This window comes from Chlamydotis macqueenii, chromosome 9 (assembly GCF_036417535.1).
Source record: "Chlamydotis macqueenii isolate bChlMac1 chromosome 9, bChlMac1.mat, whole genome shotgun sequence".
Lineage (NCBI taxonomy): Eukaryota > Metazoa > Chordata > Aves > Otidiformes > Otididae > Chlamydotis > Chlamydotis macqueenii.
In genome coordinates this window covers 26,344,503-26,368,500 of record NC_141564.1, presented here as the reverse complement: position 1 = coordinate 26,368,500, position 23,998 = coordinate 26,344,503, and the positions used below count along the sequence as shown (strand labels likewise).

The window sequence follows — 23,998 nt, the reverse complement described above, 5'->3', positions numbered from 1 at the left end:
GGGCCTTGTGTCTGGGGGGAAATCCATGAGTTTGGGAACCCCAGCGGTAAGGGGATGGGGGATCAGCTGCAGGACGAAAGCAGGGGCCACCTTCTCCAGCTGCTGGGCTCCCATGGGGTTGTTGAAGTTGTGTGTCCCTTCAAGCCTTAACAATATTTCCTATTTTTTTTTTCTTTTCCTTCTAGAAACCTGGGGAAATCTGGACTGAGAGTCTCGTGCCTGGGCCTGGGTGAGTGATCTCTGCAGCCACCGTGCTCGCTGTGGCCATGTGATGCCCGGGAGGGGTGGTGGCCGCTCTTAGATCATGGTAAAAAAAAAAAGAACATGAAAGATATGCTGCCTCAGAGCCCCTGCCTGCGCTCGGTCTCGCCGACAGCTCGCGGCAGAAGCCCTTACGTGTGTCAATAACACTCTGTGCTTGCCCGCGGCGGCGGGCGATGCCGCCCAAGGGGAACGATACAAAGGTTTATGGTATAAAATCGTGCTAATACGACCCGATCCCCGTGAGGGACAGCCCATGGAGACCACATCTGAGATGTCTGTGAGTGCCCCCGAGAGCTTTGAGTGTCAGAGCTCTGGTCTCGGCGGGCGGCAGTCTGCCTGGGCCCTGGGCAGACTTTTATTTTATTTTATCCAGTGTGCGTACCTTGTTATTTCTGTTCCATACTGAGTTGAAAATGAAAGGATGCATTCTCAATATTTTAATCTTATCAATATTTTATCAAAAAGGGCATCTCTAAACACGGCGGCACGTACATGCTGGCCTGCGGGTCCTGTACTGATGCTGCAGTTCCTGCATATATATAAAAAATATATAAATATATACAGAAATACATATAAAACCCAAACCCTGTAGGAAGGAGAGCTGTTTTTCTGGCTGTGAGCTCCTTCCCATGGCACAAGGCTCGGGCATGAGGAGCGTGAAGGCCCCAGCGATGGATGCTCAGCTCTGCCAGGGCCCTTCCAGCCCCGTGTTAAGAGGGGGCCCTTCCCCCCCGGGGGTCAGAGGCACGGGTACATCTTTAGGAAAGCGATTGGGTGGGCTGGGCTCCCCTGCTGCCACCTCGACCAGGACCCAGACTGCACCTGCGGCGGTGGGCGCCTGTTCCGGCTCCTTTGTGGGCTGGTTGGGTTGTGCCCGAAGGGTTAGCTCATCTTCGCCAACGTGCTTTGAGGTTCGATTTTAAAATAGAGTGAAATCTGAAAGTCACCCTGTATCACAAGCCGCATAAATGAGGCCTATTCTGCCAAGAAGAGCTCTTCTGGCTAAAATAGATCCAGGCTTTGAAAGGCGTTGTCTTATCTGGATCAGAGATTTTTATTTATCGTCCTTAGAGTTCACCAAGATCTAATGCTGTGGTGGAGAAAAGCTCTGGGAAGGAAGTAGCAGCTGGAAAAAAACATTTTGCAGAGCTTTGCTTTAATTTCAAGCATGTGGGACTGCAGCAGCATCTAAATATACTGAGCCTTTGTGAGCGCAGCTGCGGGGAAAAATGGGGGCTGAGGATGGACGAGTGGCTGGGCAGGGACAGGGCTGGGGGAGAGCTGCCGGCGTCCGATCAGAGCTGGGCCTCTCGACCCGTTCCAGCAGCGGTGAGACCTACAGCCCTTGGGGTGCGTGTGGGAATCGGGGAGAGGAGAATGGGCAAGCCTGCGATTGAGCTGCCACCTTCTCTCAAAGGTAGAGGTGTTTCTTCTGCGGCACTGCTCGTCCACCCCTCACACCATGGATTCATCAGGTCTCTGCTCGGAGTGCCAGCTTGGGCGGCTTTTCTAAATATCTTCTCTTTCGCAGCTCCCTAAAAGATAAATGTGTTCCCCTAAACTCTCTGCAGCACAAAGATCTAGTTTAAGGTTTGCCAAAGTTTCTGGAGACTCAGCGATCTTCCTTAAAAGCCTTGCAAAAATCTCAGCAAGGTGGAAGTATGCTTTGTCCTGTAGTATGGGAAAAGTGGAGGAAAAATGGGAAGCGGGACAGAAATCAAAGGCAGGCAGTGCTAAAAGAACACTAGTTGTCTTCTAAAAGTGCCAGGTGTTCAAAGAATGTGTAGACGTAGCACTTCAGGACATGGTTTAGTGGACATGGTGGTGTTGGGTTGATGGTTGGACTTGATGATCTTGGAGGTCTTTTCCAACCTTAAAGATTCTGTGATTCTAAGGCATCCTGGTGCTGAGCCCTGCTCCAGGCTGGGCTCTTGCCTTCTCCTCTGGGTGAGCCAAGGCCAGGTGAGGCTTTAAACACGGACTCTGAATAGTCTGACCCTGGGCAAGGGGCTGGCGCAAGGCTCGCTCTGTGATGCCAACTCCAAAATGTGATTGTGATTGAGGGAAAAATAAGGTCACATCTTTCTTGTGGTTAATTCAGACCAAAGCCTGCCTGTAGAGGCGAGGCTGCCTGTTGATTTTTTAGAAAATGCTGAGACAGCCTCCAACAAGGGAATGAGCCCTGACTCCAAGGAAACAAGCAGCATGGTGAAACCAGCTATCCCAGACCCCCAAATCTAACTCAAGGTATAAAAGCACAGAAGAAACCTTCCAAAATAAGCGGTTCCTGCAGATGTCAGTGGGATACCACGTGCTTGCAATTGGGTAGGAAAATGGACTTTCTGTTGTTGCCCCTTGGTTGCTTTGCTCTGGGCAAAGCCTTTTGCCAAACGCAAGCCCAAAGGCTGGCCTGGGGCGGTGGCGGGGGGCTCCCATCGGCACCCGGGCGCTGGCAGTGTGCGGGGCTGAGCGTTTGCCGGCCGCTCAAGCGCCAGATCAGACCCACGTGCCGGGATCTCCATGTGGCACCGTCCTCGCCAGGAGCAAGCCGGGGGTGAAATCGTACTGGCAGGCGGTGAAGCTTTGTCTTCCAGCCAGCGACCCTTTCTATTGCCGGCAGAGGTGACGCATCTGGCAGTGACCTTATTGAGTGGCGAATTTTTCATCAGCAAATAACCCAACGGGAGTCATACCTTGCTAGGCCGTGGGAGGCGATGGAAATGGAGCCAAATCCAGTTTAAATGTGGTAATTCCTCTGCTGAAGGTGAGGGTATCCAGCTGGGAATTTGCTTTCCAGTGCGAGGGAGCACTGTGAGGGGCAGGAGTGGGAGATTGATCTGCCAGGCTGATCGTGGGGGGGACGCGTTTATAAACAGCCAGTTGGGATAGAGAGGAGAAAGATGATAACTTGGTAAGGGGAAAAGGAAATGCTAACAAATATATATCTTTCTCCAGTATATTTTTCTTCCAAAACACTCCCCTTGGCTGAGGTTGTGAATCATCCTCAGCCGCTGTTTGAAATGCCAAGTGTGCCTTGTGCTTTCTGGAGTGATTTATTTATTTTATTTTATTTTTAATGGGAGTTGAGCAGCTTGCACCGTGCTGTGCCGCAGCCCCAGCAGCTGCCTGGCTGCTTTGGGTGCCTGTGCCCCCCAGCACCCGCACCGACTGCCCGGGGCAGCTGTGGGAGCGGGATCTGTCTGCTGCCTTCCTGGCTCCGCCTGGGACCCTAACAGCCCATCCCGCTTTCCCCACTGCATTGATGCTTTAGAAGTTGCCTTGCTGAGCAAAAACTCGCCTCCCTGGCTGTTTTTTTTTCAATTGTCAAGGAAAAAAATACCCCAAGGATTCCCCACCCAATGATGCTTGCTGGTCAGGGTCCAAGGTTCATTGGGTCCCCCAAGCTGGGGGGAGACAGGCAGGTATACTCGATACTGCATATATTTACTAATTATATATAAAGAGATGAAGTGCTCGTTAACCCTACGTGAGCCGTTGCCGGCTCTCGGGCTGCTCCCCGTGTGCATTCAGTGTTTCGCCTCTCCAGGGCGTTGCTGCTCGGTGGGGCAGGGCTTGTGCTGCAAGGGCGTAGGCACCTAAAATCGGATGTGCAATCCACAAGGCGTAGAAATAATTCCTTTGCTTCTCACCTGTGCTGGGGACCTGTGTGCATACTTAAGCAAAAAAAAAAAAACAAACAAAAAAAAAAACCAAAAAAAAACCAAAAAAACTTCAGGATAAATAGTCTCAATGCATTTTTCAGTAGAAAGGCATTTTAATGTATTCCTATAAAAATAACTCTTCTGAAGCTTTAGCGTGGAGATCATGCTTCATTTGGATTTTTTTTTCATCTGCGTAAAGGAGCTTAATGACAAACTGAAACCTGTTTTCAATTTTATCTGTATTGCACCAGAGCATTTTACTCCCAAGACCAGGGGAAATTCCTCTCCTGAGGTCTGTGCCCAGCGAGGGGTGGCTGCCCGTGGCGCGGACAGCTCAGGGCTCCGTGGGTGCCACTGTCACCCGATTTTTGCCCTGGTCTTGAGAATTTCAGTTTAAATACACAGCAAACACACATCTTTAAAAATAACTCTATTTGTACTCAAAGGAACTTGATGTATTAAAAACAAAACCTTCGACTGACCTTTTTTGAGGGAGAGAGTGAGGTTCTTCTAATGGAGCCGACCCTTCTTGGTTTGTCTTTAACCGGGGACTGACCAAAGCGGCTCGAGCGCCAGCAGCAGGCACGCACTCTGCTCTGACTCCTGCTCAAGGTTCATCTTCCGCGCTGGCCGTGAGCGATGAGCCAACCAATGCAATTTTCACGAAGACGTGGGAGCCTTTGCGTATCTACGGCACCGGGCCCTTTGCACGGGCAAGCAGGGGCCTGCATCATGGATTTTTTCCAATTTATCCAATAGGGGCTTTGGAGAACAAACTAAGTCTTGCTAAGAGCTTCAGATTACAGTAAAACGGTGTCTTTTGGAAGATCTTCCCTGGGCAGGTTCCTGTCGGTCCCAGGTCCGCACGCTGACCCCCAGCCCCTCTGTCCTCCCTGGCAGAGGGGGCTCTGGTGCACACACTTAAACCTATTTAATCTCAAGAAGCCTGAATACTGGTAAAGCTAATTTTTTGTCAGCAAAAGTCTCTCTAGTAACAGATTTTTTTTTTGTTCTTTTTAGGGACATGGGTCACTTTTGGAGGTCAAATCTCAGACGACGTAAGTGATGCTTGGTGTAAGCGTAATGCATGAAGTAAAACCGATGTGAGATATTTTTACATGAAACCATGGCTACCAGAATTGGAGGAGCCCGGTTCTGTGCGAGGAAACAGCAGAGAGTTACCATGCAAAACAAGACAAAGCTTGAGCTTCTGCTACAAAAAACCTTAATGAATCTGACATTTCCTGAGATCAACTTTAACAAGAAAAAACCCATAAATCCCTTAAAGCAATCTTATTTTGCGTGCTGTTTGGAGCGGTATTTCTTCCTCACCGTTGGCTGTGGCACCACTCCTGTAGCAGAAACTGGAATAAATTTTTGCATCATGTGCATAATCAGCAACAGTCAGATGCAGGCAGGGGCTCAGCTTACAAGCAGCCACCTAGCGATTTATTTATTTTATTTTATTTTCATAATGAGATGAAACTAATGAAAATGAGCGTGGGTTTCCTACATGCTCTCGCCCATACCAGACGGCTCTCATCTTGGGTAACAAACCTCCCAGACACGAGACGGCACGCTGGTTTCCCCTGTGGAAGGGTCTCTCGCCCAGGCGGGGGATGCTAGCACCCCTCCCAGCCCCGCCGAAGCCCCTTTGCCGCACACGGGGTTTTCCCTGTGCGGGCCAAGTCGCTGGCGGCTCGGGATGCGATCTGCCAGCCCTCACCTCTCTGTCTCTGCTTCCCCGAGGTGGCCGAGCAGCTGATGACCATCGCCTACGAGAGCGGCGTCAACCTGTTCGACACGGCCGAGGTGTACGCGGCTGGCAAGTAAGTGCACAGGAAAACCTTTATTTTTGGAGCACTCTTTAAAAAAAAAAACCTAAAAAAAAAATCAAAACCAGATTCTCTCATGCCCAGCTGAAGCCTGAAACATATCACTTGAGCCACTTGCTGTTGGTACAGGAAGAAAAATGTTCCGAACAAATGGAAAGTCAGTGCGCTTTTTAATGGAGATGAATGGCTGTGCCGGTGACGGCTCCCGGCACGGGGAACCGCTCTGGGTGCAGCAGAGCTGATGCTCTTAGTGCTGCTGTGGGATAGCGGGGGAAAAAGTCGATTTATAAATATATTTGACTTTGGCTGATTTATAGGGCTTTGTATTTAATGCAAAAGGTGGATGGGACATCCCGGTGTGGGGATGAGGCAGCTCTGCCTTCCCAGAGCGTGGGGGTGCAGGTCCGTCCCTGTGGGTGTGGATGGGCAAGGTGCTTTGTACGGCACTTTTTTGTTGCTGCCAGGTCACCGTCACCCGTGGAGGGGAGGGAAGAGCTGCGGGCTGGGTGGCACCGTCCGGGGTAGGCGGCAGCCGTGACGGTACAGCGGGCGCTGAGCATCCTCCCCTCACGCAGGGCTCTCTCTTGCAGGGCTGAGGTCATCCTGGGGAACATCCTGAAGAAGAAGGGCTGGAGGTACCGTACTGCCGGACGGCGCTCCCTGCCACCCCCGGGCGCGTGAGAACCCTCCTGGGTTTTACGAAGGATGCGCGTTAGGTGATGCTGGCCCAGGGGCGGGTGCTGCAGTCTCCAGGCAGCGCAATGCTCTCACACAGAGCAGCCAGGCCTTTCCAGTGCTGAATAAAAATGCTCTCCTGGCTTTTTTTTTTTGGGAGTGCACATCATCAGCCCGCAGTATTGCCTCAATCATCTTCTGCATGTGGCGTGGTTAGCACAGCTTCTGAGCGTCTCCATCATCCTTGCTACGTGCGGGGTGCCGAGACAGATGATTTCTGTGTCAGCATCCTTATCTGTGTATGTTAGACCATGCGTTACAAATGCAAAGCCGTGATGGTCCATCATCTTGGGTAGCCTGGCAGGAGATGATACCTAATTTAAACGATGCACATTAGCATACGGTGTGTGGCTGCAAGAACATTTCCATAATCTTTAAAGACCTCCCGCGTGTGTCGTGTTCAGCCTTCACCCAAAGAACGGGTTCTAGTGGTGCTTTCTCCAAAATCAGGAGGTTGATGTTCGGTACGAAGTATTCTGGGCACTGCGGAACAAAAAAATGTCTAGCCAAAGCTGGAGGAATTGTGAATTGCACACGTACAGCAATAAGCAAGGTCATTTGTGAATGAGAAATCTTTGATTTAATATCACACGGGAATTTATAGACTAATTAAATGAATGTATCCCTCTTGGAGTTTTAATAACTCTGGGAATTCTGCATGATAACGAGAAGCACCGGACATGGGTACGAGGAGGGGACAGCGCTGTAGCTCTTGATTTAGGGCTCTGGGGATTGCTTGCTCCAGAATTAAAAACATAACTTTTTTTGGTCGTTCCACTTGAATTAGCTTCAGTTTTGGGACTGCAGCGGACCCGAGCGTGGGAGGAGAAGCAGCCTGTTGTAAAAAGGTTTATAGCGATGTGGGAATGCCAGCCCAGAGCCCCGGGCTGTGACGCCGGGCACACCGCCGCTGCGGGAAGCTGCTGTGCTGCCGCGTGTCGATGGGCAGCATCCTGGGGTACTTGTATTGTAATTTTTTTTTTAAACAATAGTAATTTTTCTCTTCTGTTTGCAGGAGGTCCAGTCTGGTCATAACAACAAAACTGTACTGGGGTGGAAAGTAAGTCTCTCAGTTACTCCTAACGGTGTTTGCTGCTGTGTGCTTTTCCCATTTATTGCCGTACAACCAAGCAGAGATTAATGGCACCTTGGAGGGGTGGTTCAGTGCTGTCGTTTTTTCTCCTCATTTTTCCAAGTCTTTTAAGGAGTTGGAGCTTGGAAATGTCGGAGAGCAGCTTTACAGCCAGGCAATAACCAAAGCAGGGCTGTTAGGTGTTAAATTAACGGTGGTATTACTCGTCCCAGGTGCTGTTGTCATTGAGACTGGGAACACAAGTGAGGTTCGGGGTCTCTCCTTTGCATGAGTTGTAACTTCATTTTTGGGGTGTTTAAACCAGAACCCCACGTTAGTGCTCCCCGCCGGGAGGCACCAAAGATCTAAAAGCCGTGTACCTGTTTCTCCTTTGCAGAGCTGAAACGGAGCGAGGGCTTTCCAGAAAGCACATCATTGAAGGTACGCGCTGCACGGGGCGCGGAGGGGTGGGATGCGGCCAGCCGGACCCCAGGGCCAATGCTCTCCCGTGAGCGGGGTCTGCTGGACCCCTGTGCTCGCTGCTCCCCTGCGCCAGCCCTGCATGCTGCTGTTCCCGGGCCCAAAACGCACTGAAGGGTTATTCTGGCTTTCCTCCAAAAACACGAGAAAGCGCATTACATGCAAAAAGCCTTCTCTACCGTGCCTCTACGCAGCAGTAACCTTTGGGTTTTTGCTATAATAAGCAAGAGCGTTGTCCTTGGCCAGCTGTGCACGCGTCGCTCGCAGATTTATCGCTCATCCATGGCAATCGGGGTTTGCCACGCGCGGATTCCTGGCAGCTTCGCGCCGCTGTCCTCAAGAACAGCCCCGATCCTGACCACCGTGAGGCGATGGGAAGGGTTAGAGGGTCTGAAGCTGCTCTGCTGACACCCCCGGCTGCGGGGCGGTGGGCGGCAGACGTGGCCGCGTGGGCTCCCACAGCAGCGCAGGGAGGGATGAGGGCGACAGCGCATGATGTCAGCCGGCAGAAATAGCGCCGGGAGGGGTGCCAGGGCCCTTGCTCTCAGCGCTGCCTCTTCTCAGGTGCTCAGTTTCTGTGTGCGTTCCCTTGCCCGGCTCCTTGCGTCCGGTCCCGCATCCCGCTGAGTGATGCCGTTGCCTTACTCATCCCTCGGGATTGATTCACCCAGGTCTTTGCCGAGTCTAATGCGTGCTGCTCATCTTCCTTCTGCTTGCTTTTTTTGTTCTCTTGCATACGTCATTGTCGGAGGAGTGAGAGCGCGTACATTTTTCTGTATGGACCGGGGCGTTTCCCTCGATCTGGCTCTTCCCGGAGGGCTGTTGGGTGTTGGGTCGGGCACTCGGGCACGGAGACCGCGGGTGTAATTGTACCTTGTCCAAGACTTTACATGCAGGACCCGTAAAAAGACACTTCTGTCGTATTAAGCATCAGCAGTGTTGCCCATGACTTTGTCCCAGTGGGATGTCCCTGAGCTGGCTCCCTATGGGGACCCCAAAAACTCCCCAGGATCCCTCCCCATACTCAGGAGTGGGTCCCAGACCCAGAAAAGCAGCCAGCAGCACGGGGTCCTGGGTCTGTCTTCTACATAAATCCTGAGTAAAAATAGCGCAAGTTTGGGAAAAAGCTGCCTAAAGCCATGGAAGGGGGTTACCGGGGGCGTCCGGCTGCTGGGGGGCCTCTGGGGTGGAAGGGGAGCATCAGGCTTTGTGGGCAGTTTGACGGTGCGGTGGGGTTCACACCGCGGAATAGGCGGGAGGTGGGCGCTGGTCTCCGCTTAGCGGGAGGTCACATCCGTCTGTGGAAAATCTGGTTTTCCCATCAGCAACGGCAGCTTTAAGTGGCATTTGGCCGTTCGCCTCTTTTATCGCCAGAACCTGCGATGGCCCATTTGTCACAGCCTTCAACAGCCAGGACTTATTCTGTATGCATGAAAACACAGGTTATATGGAAAATACGACCGCTATATTTACATACATGTATTTACTACTGTATTTAAGGTCAAGGTTAGCCGATTTCTATAAATACATTTAGCAAAAAAAGGCCATTTTTATCTCAAAACTCAGCAAACGTTTTCAGATTGCTCTATTGCGTCAGAAATTATGCAGTATCCTTCCCGTACGCTCTATGGTTGTGTGCGTACACAGCAGACGTGTGTATAAATCTCACGAGCTCCATTTCTCCCTCCACGGCTGGGTACCTGCCGGCTCCGCGCCCCTGCCCCGCGCTGACCGTGCCGCTCTCTCCGCTTTGCCGTTCCCAGGGCTGAAGGCCTCTCTGCAGAGGCTGCAGCTGGAATACGTGGACGTCGTCTTCGCCAACCGGCCGGACAACAACACCCCCATGGAAGGTCAGTGGGAGCTTCAGTTCAGGGTTTTTATGTGACTGATGCTGGCTTACGGGCCTGATGGTAGGAAATGAAAAACAAGTTTTTATTGAATATTCAAGTGGGGCAGCTTAAATATGAAATAGTTTGTGATATCCTGGTGCCTTATCCGGTTACACCTCAATGAAATGGGTTTGTATCTCTTCAGATGAAATTGAAGTTTCCTTTGTGTCCCAGTGGTGGCTTTAATGTTGTTCCTTTATTTCCTTTTTCCCCGATTCCTTCAGATAATGCAAACACAAATTCACTTTTAAGGCAGGCCTTTGTGTCAAACCGGTACGTCCCTTCCCCTGGTGCGGCCAGCTCTGGAGAGGGGAGCGAGCCAGCGCTAAAACCAGGGCTGCGACCCAACAGAAACAAGAAACGGTTGGCAAACTTGGGTCCACTGCCCTGAGCGTGTGAGCAGCACGAGCCGAGACGCCGCGTCTCCGGCGGGCTCAGCCGAGGGGCCGCGCGAGGACAGGGTGTCCCCGGGGCACGGAGAGCTGGGATGCTCTGCCCGGGCCTGGGCTCAGCCTCAGGCTGCGGCCGCCCGCCCCTCGGTCCTGGAGGGGAATGGTCCTTGTTAAATTCAGGGAAGGGATTTAGGAGCCTGCAAGACCTGTGAATATCTGTGCCTTTTAATTACATTCCGGAATGGCTGATAACACGTGGTTGGTAAGCAGTCATACAGCCCAGATATCCAGGAACCTTCGTCAGTGTGTTTTGGGGTCAGCACCCCATTTAGTGGGCATCAGTTTCCCCTCCTTCTCCTTTCCCACTGGAGTTAGTGCAACCATTTGCACTGTGGCAGAAGATTAGCTTCACAGCTAAAGAAAAACCAGCAACGAGAGAGACTTGCAGGCTGCAGGAGCTGTCATGGATGGGTACGTGTAAATCAAGCAAACCTGGAGCTTGACAGGCCGCTCCGAAGCTCCTGGCTTGATGTTCACCAGCCGTGACGCACACTTTCTTCCCAAACGGGGGGCCGCGCAACCCGGCACAGACTGTGTGTGGATGGCAGCACCGCGGCCCTGGCCGGTGCCGGCAGCCGCGGGTTCGGGGAACTGGCCTGGGATTCTGGGACCAGAGTAGATTTCGTAGTTGCTGGTGAGGCCGAGGAAGATGACATGTTGTATCTGGGAGGGGGAAATGACCTCTCTGCTCAGTCGGCCGTCGTCTAACGAGGCAGCACTGAACACATTGCCCGTGCCCGTGCGGCACAGCTGATCTCGGGCGCTTACGGCTTCTAAGACGCTGCCGATATTGCTAGCAGCGCTGGAGCTTGGCAACGAGGTACAGACTGTGGTGCTTGGTGAGATTTTGAGCAGGGTGAAACAAGGGACGTTTTTATTATGAATGGCATGGTGCTGATTCTTCCCATGCACTTCATGCTTTCTTTTTTTTTTTTTCTGGTTCACCTACTAAGCCACTTCCCTCCCAGAGCATCTGCTGAACCATCTGTCGCTTCTGCACTCTCTGGCACGCGCGATGCCTGCCGAGCTCCTTCCACGCGACGCGCGATCCCCGCTCAACCCCCGTGCGCGCCTCCGCTTTTCCCACCAGCGGGAAGCTGCTCCCTGGGACTCGGGTGGAGGGAAGGAGGAGGCAGCTAGAAGGGCGTCTGGGAAGTTGGGAGATGCTCCGTGGTTGTTGTCACGGCGCGGTGGTGACCTTGGGAGCGTGCAGCTTTCATCTCAATGGGGAGAGATTTGGCGGTGACCTTAAACGTCCCCCACTCGCGCCAACAGCGCGGCCGTACACTGTAAGGTACAGCCAAATACACCAAAGGACAAACTTTGACTGCTCACTGGCAGGGGAGGCTGTTCTGGAGGATCTGATGCCCCAACTGTGCTAGCAGATGCTTTTCGTCATCTTGAGCGGCTTCTCCAGCAGATGCGCAGGGCAGCTCCGGCTGCGGGCAAGGAGGGTCCCCAGGGTCCCCCGGTGAGATCCCCACTCTGTCACCGTGCCGGGGGACCACACGCCCTCTGTCCCCAGGCCTGGCAAGCAGATGGGAAAGGTGACATGGTTCCTATCAGGGAACCATTAAAACTATGCTTTTTATGCTGCTGGAGGCTGATTTCTGGGGTTTGAACCCTCATTTATATCAATTAAAAAAAAAAAAATCTCCCATTCTTATGTGATAGCAGACCAAGAGGTCCAGGCTCCTCACAAACCATCCCATCCCCACACCCGTGGGAACAGGCTCTGGTGAACAAGACGACACGTGTATATATATATTTTTATTTTTTCTGAGTTGAATTCAGTTTTTCTTGAAAGAAGTAGAGGTGGGAGAAATGAAAACAACCGTGGACCGAAAAGTGTAAGAGGCGTATGATGAAGTGCTTATCAGAATTCGTCAACGGTAGCGCGGCAAAAATAGACCACTAAAGGCAGGGTGATGCGGGAGCTGCCGGGCAGGGAGGGAGGAATTGCTGGCCGGCGGCCCGGCACACACGGCACACGTGCAGGTAGCCGGGCAGCTGCTTGGGCACAGGGCATTCTGTTGGGTTAATACCTGCCCAGGAATAAAGTGCTTAGAAATAGGGAAAAGTATGGCTTTGGCCAAAATGAAGAAGGAAAAAAAATAAGACAGTATCTGGTATATGAACTCCGCTCTTCATTGTGGGAAAACCCCTGAAGCCAACATTTCCCTGGAGCGGAGATCACCCTTTCAGCGGGAAGGCAGACGCCCGGCGCAAGAGGCACGGTGTCTCGTACAGCCCTCTGCGGTTATAAACGGAGACCTCGCCATCCTCAGCCGCTTGGTGCTGTCTGCGGAAGACATCTCACAGCAACGTCGAGATTGGCAGTGTAATCTCCCCTCTGCCAAGCTCCTTTTATTTTTTTTTCTTTTTTTATTTTCCATAAATAGATAAGGATCCTCAGGATATAAGAGGCTCTTGATCTTGCGAGAGTGATGCCCGCGGTCGTGGTCCGGGTGTCAGCAGCCACGCCAAGGGACGTGGTAAACACGCAGGGCTTCTCCGCAGAGCCGGGAGCGCGGCCAGAGGCCTTCCACTGTAGTTTGATGGGTCAGCAGGCTTAAAAATGAGTTGCAAGCAGTAAGCAGGGGCTATTTCCTTTATAGCATCAGCAAGGCATCCCACCACGCTCTGTAACCTCCTGGGCAGCCGTGAGGGATAGACAATATTTCCTCCTTTCGCAGAGGTGCCACCCGCTCGTCCCGCAGGGACCGCGGCAGGGCGGTTTTTAACCATCCTGTTCTGTAATTTTGTCGCTAGCGTCTTAATATTCCTTGTAAAAAGAAGTGGAACTAAATATTTGCTTTTAGTAAACAAATTTTAAAATAAATTTGATTTTTTTTTTTAGTATACCTTTCAACTGTGCTGCCCTCTTGTGTTAAATTTTAAAAGAAAAATTATCACAAGGCAGTGGTTGGCGATAGCCAGTTGGTAACAGCAGTTTTTGAACAAGTGTAGGATAAATATCTTTACATTCACACTGCCAATGCTGCTTCATCCGTGCTCGGGCAGGAGAACACAGCAAAATGTGTTTAATGCCAAGCTGCTCAGGCTGGTCTGCATCTGTAAGTGGCTTTGGGAGGATTTGGTGCTGAAAATTGGGCTTTGCGGTTCTCATACTTCTTTCTTTTTCCCCCTCCTTTAGAAATTGTCCGAGCGATGACACACGTGATCAACCAAGGCATGGCGATGTACTGGGGAACATCGCGCTGGAGTGCTATGGAGATCATGGTAAAGCCGTTTTTTAGGAAAGCACAGACACTTGGTAATTCTGTGTCTGAAAGCCACGCGGGGAGCTGAACCACGAGCGTGTGTCCAGGCTGGGGATGCTTGTATTTTCCTCCATCCAGCATCCTTTCACCTAAAATGACTTTAAATGCTCTTGCGGAACAAGCCCAGCGTTAAGTTGGAGAAGATGGGCTGATTGGCGGGGTTGGGTGTCCTGGCTCGTTTAACGGGGGTTTGCTTCGTGTGGGTTTTACTCAGCTGACTCCAAGGCTTTCGGTCAAGAGCTGTTTGTGGCGCAGGCGCTCAAGGAAAGGAGCGTTGGCTGGTGGGTTGCATCCCGTGAGATTATTTTAGTTAATGAAGTATTTTGTCTCCCACTTTCTTTTCTCCAGGAAGCCTACTCCGTTGCCAGGCAGTTTAACATGATACCGCCCGTGTGCGAGCAAGCTGAGTACCACCTCTTCCAAAGAGAGAAAGTGGAGGTTCAGCTGCCGGAGTTATATCATAAAATAGGTAAGGCTGAGGCCGCCGTGCCTTGCGGCTATCGCATTTGCAGAAGGAAATGCCGGCATCGGCAGCATCCTTCTGGAAAACACCGACTGAACATCACTGCCAGCAGGGATATAAACAAGCAGCAATTGTTTTGCTTTTATTTTTTTAACTGAAAGTCCTATTTTTGACACAACTCCGATTTCTCCCAGACCCCTAAAATGCCCTCCTCTGGTTTCTCCACAGGGGTCGGAGCGATGACGTGGTCTCCGCTAGCCTGTGGGATCATCTCAGGGAAATATGGCAACGGCGTTCCAGAGAGCTCAAGGGCTGCACTAAAGGTAATTTTTTTTTTTTTGGTTGTGTGGTTGAGAAAAGCAGATGTGTCACTTTTGTGAGGGCAGGAAAATAACAAAGGGAAAAGAGATCCCTGGCGAGAAGGCTAGCCGTTATCGATAGATCAGCTCGGTTTCTCTGGCAACCGCACTCCAACGCGCGGGGCAATCTGGGTTATGAGGACGCTGGGGTTCCTGCCGCAGCGAGCTGAGGGCTGTCACCACCCTCATGTTGACCGGACATCGTCGAGGAGAACACGCAAGCCCAGGGGTTCTGTTGGGCTGGGTGCTCCCGGCTGACGTTGAGCGACACGGCTGCTGTGACTTCAAACCCTCTCAACCGTACGCAGTGGGGAAAACGGACTTGGACGTTGTTTTTCTGGGCACCAGCCTGGCGGGGAGGGCACGAGGGGAGCTCAGCCCCGCAGCATCCCTCCAGGGAGCCCGGGCAGACCCCAGTGCCCGCGAAGCCTGCGGGTCCCTGGGGGTCCTGCCCTTTGCTGGGCAGTGCGGCAGCCCTCTCTAACTGGTTTGGCACGGCAGCATCACTGCAGTGCTTGGTTTCTCCCACAATTATCCAGATTTTATTCTTACGGGGGGTTACGGGGTCTCCTCACATGCTGCGCCTGTGGCAGGCATATTGTTTGGTGGTTTGAAAAATGGCAGAGCATTAAAATGTCACGGATTTGGGGAAAAAAACCCAACCAAAACAATATTTGAGGCTCTGTATCGGCTGATGCGCAAAAGCCAGCACCGCCAGACAAGTGCCAGCAGACTGATGTACGTCCCCGTGCCGGTTTTTGCTCAGCTTGGTGCTTTTCAAAGGAAAGATGCTGTCTACGCTAACTTGCTTACAAAGGACAGCATTTTCAAATGTGGCATTTCATTGCATTTGGGATTTTTTTTTTCCAAAATAAAATATGTTATTTGGTTGAAGCTAGGTAAGGAGGGAGTGTTGCAGAGAGGGATGTAAATTAAATTGATAGGAGTGGAGCAGAATCAAATTTCAAGTCTGGAGCTGGGAGAACTGCAATCTCCCCTTTATTTAATTAACTTTTAAATCTTGAACAGTAATAGTAAAGCTTGAACAAGATCAGATATCTCAGGGTTTTTTTGGAGGGGGCAGGGTGTCAATCTTCTCCAGTTGACTAGTATTTCACTTTTTTCAACTCGGTGGTGGAACCCAGTGGTCCAAAAATAAAAGTGAGGAGGTTCCAGACTGAGTCCATCAGTCGCATAAAGGCAGAGCCATACAGCCATAGGCTCTCACACCAGACATCCCGGCCCTGGTGTAACTGCTTCGGGTCGTAAAGCGCTGCGTTATCCAGCCTCCGTTGCCTCCTGCGTTGGATATGGCTTTTTAACAGTTGTTAATAATTGCCTTAAGCTTTCCATTGCAGAAGATGAAAGCTAACAGTCGATCACAACGTAATTCCCTTCCAGTGCTACCAGTGGCTGAAGGAGAAAATCGTGAGCGAGGAAGGCAGAAAGCAGCAGGGGAAGCTGAAAGACCTCTCGCCCATCGCCGAGCGCCTCGGGTGCACGCTGCCTCAGCTGGCCGTCGGTAGGTGATGGGACCGGGACGAACACGTCGGCCTCAGACAGGAGAAGGGACGGCTTTGTCTTTGCAGCATCTATAGATCAATTTTTTTTTTAATTTAAAATATTTAAATGATAACTTACTAGCAGGAGTTATGGAACAAAATGGCAGAAATACGGAAAAAAATGATCCCCAGTTCAAATAGCGAAGAGGTGAATCCCTGTGATTCGTGACAGGAAAAAAAAAACCCAAATGCCCAGTTAAGACAACTGCTGGGCCAGGGACCAGGGTCAGAGGGGACGCCGGAAGATCTGCTGCGTGGTTTGCATCCCATGCTTTTTCCTGGTACTGCCAGAGGAGAAAAGTGAAGGTTGAGACCAATAATGCTGTCATCCTTTTGCAACTAGAGATAGAAGTGCCGACAAACGTTAGGAATATTAATAATGCCGTGTGGTGAATTCCTGACCACCTTCTGACTTTATTCCCAGCATGGTGTCTGAGGAACGAGGGGGTGAGCTCCGTTCTTCTAGGATCCTCCAACCCAGAGCAGCTGATAGAGAACCTCGGAGCCATACAGGCGAGTGCGGGTGGTGGGGGCATCTCAGCAGGGGCTGGGGGGTAGCTACTGCCCAGCCTAATCTAGCTGAAAAAGCAGGCAACCCAGCTCCAGGACAGATAAATCCTGCGCTGAGTCTCCCGCAGGGCACGTGTCACTTGCACCCACCTTAATTATTCTCTGTTGCTTTTCACAATAAGAACTTCCTCTGCGTATAAAGTCTAGGAGCACTACTGTGGTTCTCTCAGAGCATAAAGATACTACACTAGTTTTTCCTTTAAGGGATATGGATGCTTAAATAAGTGTCACACAAAAAAAAAAAAACCCAGAGGAAACATTTCCTAAAGTCTAGATTTAAGTTTGGCAAAACCTTTAATAGAAGCTGGATTAAACACCAATTTTCTCCTACCCCTAGGTCCTTCCAAAGATGACATCCCACATCGTAAATGAAATAGATAACATCCTGGGAAATAAGCCCTACAGCAAGAAGGACTACAGATCATAACGCGATGCATGACTTCCCCGGACTGCATGGTTCTAGAAGTGCTCTGCGCAGGAGTCCAGCCCCGAATTAATATCCAGTCATGAGAATTATTCAGCAGCTTGCTGCTCGGTGTCTACTGTCACTGGATCCTTCGAGATGTGTGCTGTTGCGACTAATCTGCAGTGAAATTGAAAAGCACAGTTGATCTCTCTTCTAACCAAGAATGATCTTGTATTTTCTTACCTTCGACTGAATTCGTTAATTTTTACTTTACTCCTAGCACCTCATGCTTGTGCTGTGAGAAACATGTGTAAAGCAAAAAATAATTTATAACCTTCAGGTACTTGGTAATTAAAGAAGGATGTACAGATCTATTTTTTCAATGAAGCCAGACACAACTTAAGGTTTTAATAAAACCACGTTTGGGAAATCTCAACTATAAAGTTTCTTCAGGTTAACAGATAGAAGGGGCAAGCTCAAATTTTCAGTTTTCTTTTTTGTGCTGAAGATATGCTTTAGATTTTGTTTGTAGTTGAATAAAGGGTGTAAGACAGAGAATTAGTTAGAAATTAGCTAGCTCAACTCCTAACTATACAGTTATTTCGGCTGTGGAGTGCTCCTGGGAAGTATTTCTGAGTACAGGCCAGAGGAGCACAGATAGAAAACTCAAATACGCATGTTAGGTTCATAAAAACAACGGCTGTTTGCAAAATTCTAATTCTACATAAACCTCCAACCAAGAAATCCACGATAAAATACTGGGGTTTGTATTTATAGAAACTTGCCTCTACTTCTGCCTGCTTGTAGATATAGCTATTGCAAATTTCAATATTCCTGTGCTTTTAAGGATATAGATACTTATAAATATATATAATAAATAGCTGCTGAAAAATGCCAGAAAAAATCAGGTACGTACTTCGGTGGAGGGTCGTGCTTGCTTTAACTTGTTCTGGAACCAGGCATAAGTAAATGCATAGTATTTTTAAGACAATTTAAACAGGTAGGAGTTTTTTTGGTGAATATTTCATCCCTCCACAGGAGTTGATAGTAAGCACTTACATATTAATTTCCCCATCTGAAGACCCACGCCATATTTTACCACGAGTTTGCTTTGTAAAACACACCTCTGATTTCAGTAAATACTTCTCACTCGTATGGAATCGCATCCTTCCCAGGGGTACGGCTGTGTATGGTATTTGTAGGACCCGTGTATTCCGTTCCCCTTCGCTCCAGGCTGTCTGCAGCGCGCGAGCAGCTCTCCGTGGGCCGCGTGAGCAGGTGCCAATACTTGAGTTGTCTCCTCCTGTATCTAATCCCATGAGCTGTGGTACGTGTCAATGAACTTAGCCGCTGTATATCCAGAAACGCAGTCTGACTCTGACTTCTGCTTGGATACAATAAAAGCATTTTGTGCATCTGATTTCATACTTAGAGCCCTGTTACTAACAGCGAGACCGATTTTGAACAGCAATGGTTGACGCTCAGATTCCACAGGGAAACACCAACCTCCAGCTGTACCCGCGTCAGGCGAGGGACGACGACCTTGGCCACGAAGGGCTGCTCCAGCCGCGTGTCTTGGAGGAGGTACTTCTAGAAATCCTGCTGCAGTTTGGTCGCCAGCCTTGCCAGAACGATACCAGGCTGGTCGGTCACGCCATCAAAGCACTTCTCACCTCCCTGGCATGACTCACTTTCACTGCTCTGGGCCATGTCCCCTACTTTTGCAGTATCAGCTGTGAAAATTAACTATTTCAGTATTTTAAAACCTGCTGCACAGGCAGCACAAAGACTTTGACCATTACCACAAAGGTAACAGCTTTATTGTTTTAACGGGATAATTATTTCCCCAGTAGCAGACCAGCTCCCTTTCTTACCTCTGGAGGTACAATTTGATGTCCTCTCTTCCCCTTCTCAGATACATGGGAATCCAACAATGTATTAAAAATATATTAATTCCCAATCTTTCTTTTTTTTTAAATTGAAAACAAGATGGCATTATCCATTACTTAGAGCAAAAGCTTAAAAATTAGCTTGCCTAACGCTCTGAGGGCAACGGGATGCCGAGCATTTAGCTCCAGGCTGAAATTCAGCATTACACTGAAGAAACTGGGTACAGCTTGTAGTGGGGACTGCAAGGGGAAAACCAGCCAACCATCCTCAAAAGCAACAAAAAAACCCCACCAGGGCTTTTCTGTGAAGAAGTCCACAGAAAAGGGTTGGCTTTCTGTAGAAAACAGCGCACCCGACCCACCCGCTCGCGTTTCAGGCTGTCGCTGCTGCCAGGTTCTCTCCCCAGGTCAATTCCGCCACGCGCTATGCTCCACGCCTCCGCAACTGCCAGTACCACACCACACACGAAGGTAAGATGAAAAGCTGGTAATAAAAGATTGCGAACTGACAGTAAGACAGCAGAAAGCGCTGCTTCAAATCACTTCTCTCTAGGTGACAGGGCAGTCTTATCCCTACCGAGGCTGACAGGTAAAATGAGGACGTTAACATTGGCTGCTCGTGTGTCTGGATTTAAGTACTGAGTGGTTTTGGTAGGAGCTCAGCACATCACCAGCGGCCAGCAAAACAGCAACGTTCAAGTCTTGTTCTTACAGAGCGGTCAGCTTGGGCTCCTGTTTGAGTCTGACCGTTTACGGAAGTTCATTAGAAACCTGTTTTACGTGTGCTAAGGACTAAAATGCACACAAATTGTATCCTTTATAGTAAGTGGCAGGCTGAGCAAATTAAAGTTATGCAAGGCAGGCACCAACAACATACAAAGTCTCCTTGCAGTAGCAAAGAAGCAGGGAAAAGTGATAAAGAAAAAAATCATGTATTTGGAGGGAAAACAAGCTAATTGGAAGAGTGTTAATGACCAACTAGAAAAGTAATTTTGATGGCAGGTCTAAAGTACACCAACACCCCTGGGATTTCAATGATGTAAGCGCACAAATAGCACTACTTTTACTGGGAACCAAAGCAAGAGTAAATAATGGAGGGGGGAGTTGAGATGGAAGACCCCCATCCAATGGATGCTGAGGGGAGAAGTGTTGTAACAGCAGGCGCTGAGTAGTTAGGCGATGGTTTTGTGAGGCTGTCCTGGTTGCATTTGTCAGAAACAGAGACATTAAAAACTCAGCATGGTCTAAGGCAAGGCAGATACACCGGCTCCTGCACGCCAGAATCTTCATTTGACTATATTGACATAAATACAAATCCTATTGAAGTAAAGATTATCAAAGTAATTGTTACAATAAATCTGATTATAAGCTTCCTCTTTCTTCCCGGTTGAGGATTCCAAGCCTGTAACAGCAACATCTAACTTCTGCAGTAGAATTCCGTTAGCAGCAGTAGAGTTTAGCATTTAACGAGGCAGCTGCTTCAGTGATAGCACGAAAAAAGGAAAAGGATTGTCTGATAAACCCATTATAAAAAGCCAGCTTAAGTATTTGGAAGACTGGCAAGTTTTTTTTATTTACAACTTTAGACATAAATGAAAACAAAACAAACCCCCAAAAAACCATTCAAACCACTTCAAAAGCATTTTTCTAGTAGGTTTAGGTTTTGTCCTGACTCCCAGTTACTTAAAAGTGAGGAGGATTTCGAATGAAAACAGCATGTACGCTAACTTGTAGAACGCTCATTTTTTTTAAATTTAAGAATGGAAATACAAGGAATTAAATGACAAAAAAAAAGCTGCCTTTTTATTAAAACTTTTCAAATTACAATGATAAATGGCGGATTGTCACTTTTTATGACCAGTGACGTTGGTTCAGTTACCAAAGCGGCAGGGGAGTTCTGTCACAGGTTTTCGGCAGAACCGTTTGCGCTGCCGGCAGCAGTCCCTCCCGGTGCGCTCGTCTCACAGCCCGCAGCACCACCCCACCCACGCAGTGCTTCAGAAAGGTTACGGCTGGCAACGGCTCACACACCATTTCCTTTCATTGCCAAGTAAAAAAATGGATTAACTCAGTTATTGAATAATACCACGTCAGGATACCAAAAGCAAATATAATTCCCTCATTTTAGATCCGAGCCCTCCCCCATACCCTCAACCAGCCACGCTATAAAAAAGAAGTATTCCTACTCCACCCGCAAACTTTCGTATGGCAGTTGAACCCTCTCACAGAAATAAATTGGTGTGGTTTTTTTTTTTTTATTTTTCTACTTGGATCCTGTAGACAGCAGAGCAATGAGTCCAGATGAAGCACTAATAGAAAGAATGTAGTTTCTGTAGGGAAAAGGTTAAGGACAAGTACTTGAACACATACCACTTATTCTGTACAGAACATCTAGAAGCTTTACGAAAAATAAGGGAATGGTTTTCTTCTGCAGGGGTTTTCAAACTGTAACCCTGTGACCTGAAATACAGCTTACAATCAAGGTGTTAGCAGAATGGTGAAGTGTTCTTAACTTCAAAATGAAGACACCCATAACGTTTAGCCTGTTCTCTTAGAAGTGTTTGTAATTAGTTAAATACAGAAGATCTTTAATTAACATATGCAGCCCTCATTGGCAGTGCTGAAGTAACAAAAACTTCTGCTTGTGAAGTTACTGAAACCAAAGAGCCATGTAACGTAAGAGCACCTGGCAACTAACGCTGACGCACTGCTCCTCTAAGAACACGAGCTGCCTCCTCATTCCCAATCACAACTGAAATCAGGAATTTCTGTTTACTGTCCAAGTGATATCCTTAAAACACCTCACGTCAGATGTTAAAACTTCTACGTGACTGGGAGATATTTTTTGTATTCTCTATTTTTACCTTCCAGTGTCTCTAGGCTGAGGTACTGCAGTGCCTGCACGTATCGACAGAACAATCTCACAACCCCCACGGCAACTAAAGCTACTAACAACAGCGAGCAGGAGCAGGAGCCTGGTTGTTTCGAGCGCGGCAATAAAGGATACACAGTGGGGTTGAAGTTCTTCAGCACAAAAAATGAAGCAATGATGACCAAGACCAGGAAGAGAGTATTGTTGTAGAAGATGGAGAAAGTTGTCGCTTCATAATCTGCAACCTCATTTTTCTTCCACAGAATTCTAGGGAGAAGTAGAGACATTATTTCAGGGACATTTACATCAATGCACGTCCTGGCACCCAGAGGAGCAGTAAACCGCACGCTGCTGCTCTTGTTACAGCCAGCTCCTAAGAGAGCGCAGCAAGAACTGCAGCTTGTTAGTTAATACCACAAAACCCTGCACGCGCTTGCACGCTTGAGTGACCTGTGCTTGTTCTCCCAGCAGGCACATCAAACCCAGCCCTTGGCAAAGAACGCTTTTTGCGAGTGGGTATCTGTGAGACGAACAGAGAGCTCACAGTACAGCTCCTACCTACCTGACCACAGGGAAACCCATGGCCAAGCAACAGTCCCTCATATCCCACCCTGAGCCTTAGAGACAGCAGGAGAAAGAACAAAGAGGATTACCTTTCGTCCTTCTCCTTACGAGACATCTTCCTATTGTCTGCCTCAGACAGCTTGCGAGTAACTTCTTTGGAAACAGCGTCTTCTCTTTTCTGTGCTACTCTGTAGGAAACACCATTCATGTTAAAGCTGAACAATAAAAAAAAAAAACCCAAAAAACCCCAAAACAACCTAGGAAGAGAGACATTGTATTTACAGTGAAGAATAAAACTTTGCCAAGACACTAAAAAGTTTTGCCAAGCTGAAGGGCCAGCAAGTAATAATCCAATTACCAAAAGTATTGGTCAAATATTGTTTGTGGCAACACCCACTGAGAATTCCGGTAACTTTGCTGCTTCGTTGTACTCGTAGCTGACAAGACTAGTCTATTCCATAATTACAAGAGAGATGACAGAAGCCAATTAGGAGATACTTCTCTAGCAAATAGTTTTTGGAGTAACACTTCAGACATTCTTACTCATAAAAAAAACCAGTTGTAAAACTGGTTATGTTAAATTAATCAATAATAAGTGCTGCTTCAAATAGTCATCACACTTACTTGTGTTTGAGAACAAACTTGACGTTCTTATAGGCAAAAGCTACTAGATAGGTACTGATGAGGGTCATTACACTATACAGGACTGCAGACTGAACAAGATCCATATGCCATATCCTCCAGTAAAGCCCTTAAAAGGAAACAGAAAAAAAATATTTTGAGTGGTTTCTTCCTCCGAGCAAAACGCCCCCACTGGAGTCCTGCGCAGCTTACTAGCTTCGCAATTTGGCACTGGCTGTGCCAGATCAAAGCCAGCTCCTGCAAAATCACCTGCGGGGTTTCCAAGCTGCACGAAAAAAATACTTTTGAACAGAGAAATCCGCTTTGCTTTTGGCTGAAAGCGGCCGCAGGAGGCCACGTCGAGCGCGGCTCAGAAGCAGCCCAGCGCAGCCGGAGCTGACACGTCAGTGTTCCGCCGGCAGCTCGCCCGTCCTTACACCCCGCACACGCAGCGCCCTGCCCGCCGTCCCCCGAGCGGCACCGCTTCCGGAGCCGGGGCTAGCACGGCGCGGACACGGCCAGGACGATCCCGCCCGGGGTCGGCTCAACGCCGGCCAGACCCGGGCCGAGGCCGGCCACAGCGGCCCGGGGACCCCCACCCGCCCCCGGGAGCGCGTTGGGAGGCCGAAATGAGGTGCGGGGGTGCGGGGGGGGGGTCCCTGCTCCCCGTCAGGGCCTACTGCTTCCCCCCGCCCCCGGCCTGCCGCCCCCCCCCAACCCGGTCAGGGCCCCCCCCGCCGCTCACAGATGGGGATGGCGGAGACGATGAAGGCGTTGCCGAAGAAGAGCGCGGAGGACTTGGCGGAGAGGTTGCGGCTGAAGTCCTGCAGGAGCAGGTCCTCCTCCGACTGCTGCCGCCCGCCGGGGCCGCCCTTGGGAGCCATGGCGGGACGCGGGCCTGCCACCCTCGCCGCGCCGCCGACTGCTTCCGGGCCGGGCCGCCAGCGCGGCGGGGGGCGGGGCCGCACCCCGTAAGCACATCCGGGTGAGCGGCGCGGCGGGAAGGCGCCGCCCCTCCC

The 23,998-nt window shown here is 49.7% G+C and overlaps 2 protein-coding genes across 4 annotated transcripts in view; one reads left to right on the top strand and one right to left on the bottom strand.

Annotated features, from left to right (window-relative positions):
* Window positions 1-18,453, top strand: part of KCNAB1 (potassium voltage-gated channel subfamily A regulatory beta subunit 1) — a 49,990-nt gene extending 31,537 nt beyond the window's left edge. For all 3 annotated transcript variants that reach the window (XM_086754360.1, XM_086754361.1, XM_086754362.1), the window contains exons 2-14: window positions 186-229; window positions 4,947-4,984; window positions 5,676-5,755; window positions 6,352-6,396; window positions 7,512-7,556; window positions 7,966-8,009; window positions 9,812-9,898; window positions 13,547-13,632; window positions 14,022-14,142; window positions 14,365-14,459; window positions 15,897-16,017; window positions 16,482-16,570; window positions 16,965-18,453. In XM_086754360.1, the coding sequence (XP_086610486.1) occupies window positions 186-229; window positions 4,947-4,984; window positions 5,676-5,755; window positions 6,352-6,396; window positions 7,512-7,556; window positions 7,966-8,009; window positions 9,812-9,898; window positions 13,547-13,632; window positions 14,022-14,142; window positions 14,365-14,459; window positions 15,897-16,017; window positions 16,482-16,570; window positions 16,965-17,054 (985 nt within the window). In that variant the 3' untranslated portion in view covers window positions 17,055-18,453. The remainder of the gene's footprint in view (window positions 1-185; window positions 230-4,946; window positions 4,985-5,675; window positions 5,756-6,351; window positions 6,397-7,511; window positions 7,557-7,965; window positions 8,010-9,811; window positions 9,899-13,546; window positions 13,633-14,021; window positions 14,143-14,364; window positions 14,460-15,896; window positions 16,018-16,481; window positions 16,571-16,964) is intronic.
* Window positions 18,454-20,160: 1,707 nt separating this feature from the next.
* SSR3 (signal sequence receptor subunit 3) lies at window positions 20,161-23,907 on the bottom strand. Its single transcript, XM_086754397.1, has 5 exons — window positions 23,725-23,907; window positions 22,983-23,109; window positions 22,448-22,546; window positions 21,930-22,061; window positions 20,161-21,252 (listed from the first exon to the last, which is right to left on the bottom strand). The coding sequence occupies exons 1-5, from the start codon at window positions 23,861-23,863 to the stop codon at window positions 21,186-21,188; spliced, it is 564 nt and encodes a 187-aa protein (XP_086610523.1). The 5' UTR covers window positions 23,864-23,907; the 3' UTR covers window positions 20,161-21,185.
* Between the last annotated feature and the right edge of the window lie 91 nt (window positions 23,908-23,998).

Bases quoted from the DNA above. Each gene is read 5' to 3' on its own strand.
- SSR3 (XM_086754397.1), bottom strand. From the start codon at position 23,863: ATGGCTCCCAAGGGCGGCCCCGGCGGGCGGCAGCAGTCGGAGGAGGAC. The intron at 23,110-23,724 runs GTGAGCGGCGGG...TTTCCTTTTAAG, and splicing joins CGTCTCCGCCATCCCCATCT to GGCTTTACTGGAGGATATGG. The intron at 22,547-22,982 runs GTAAGTGTGATG...TGTTTCCTACAG, and splicing joins AAGTTTGTTCTCAAACACAA to AGTAGCACAGAAAAGAGAAG.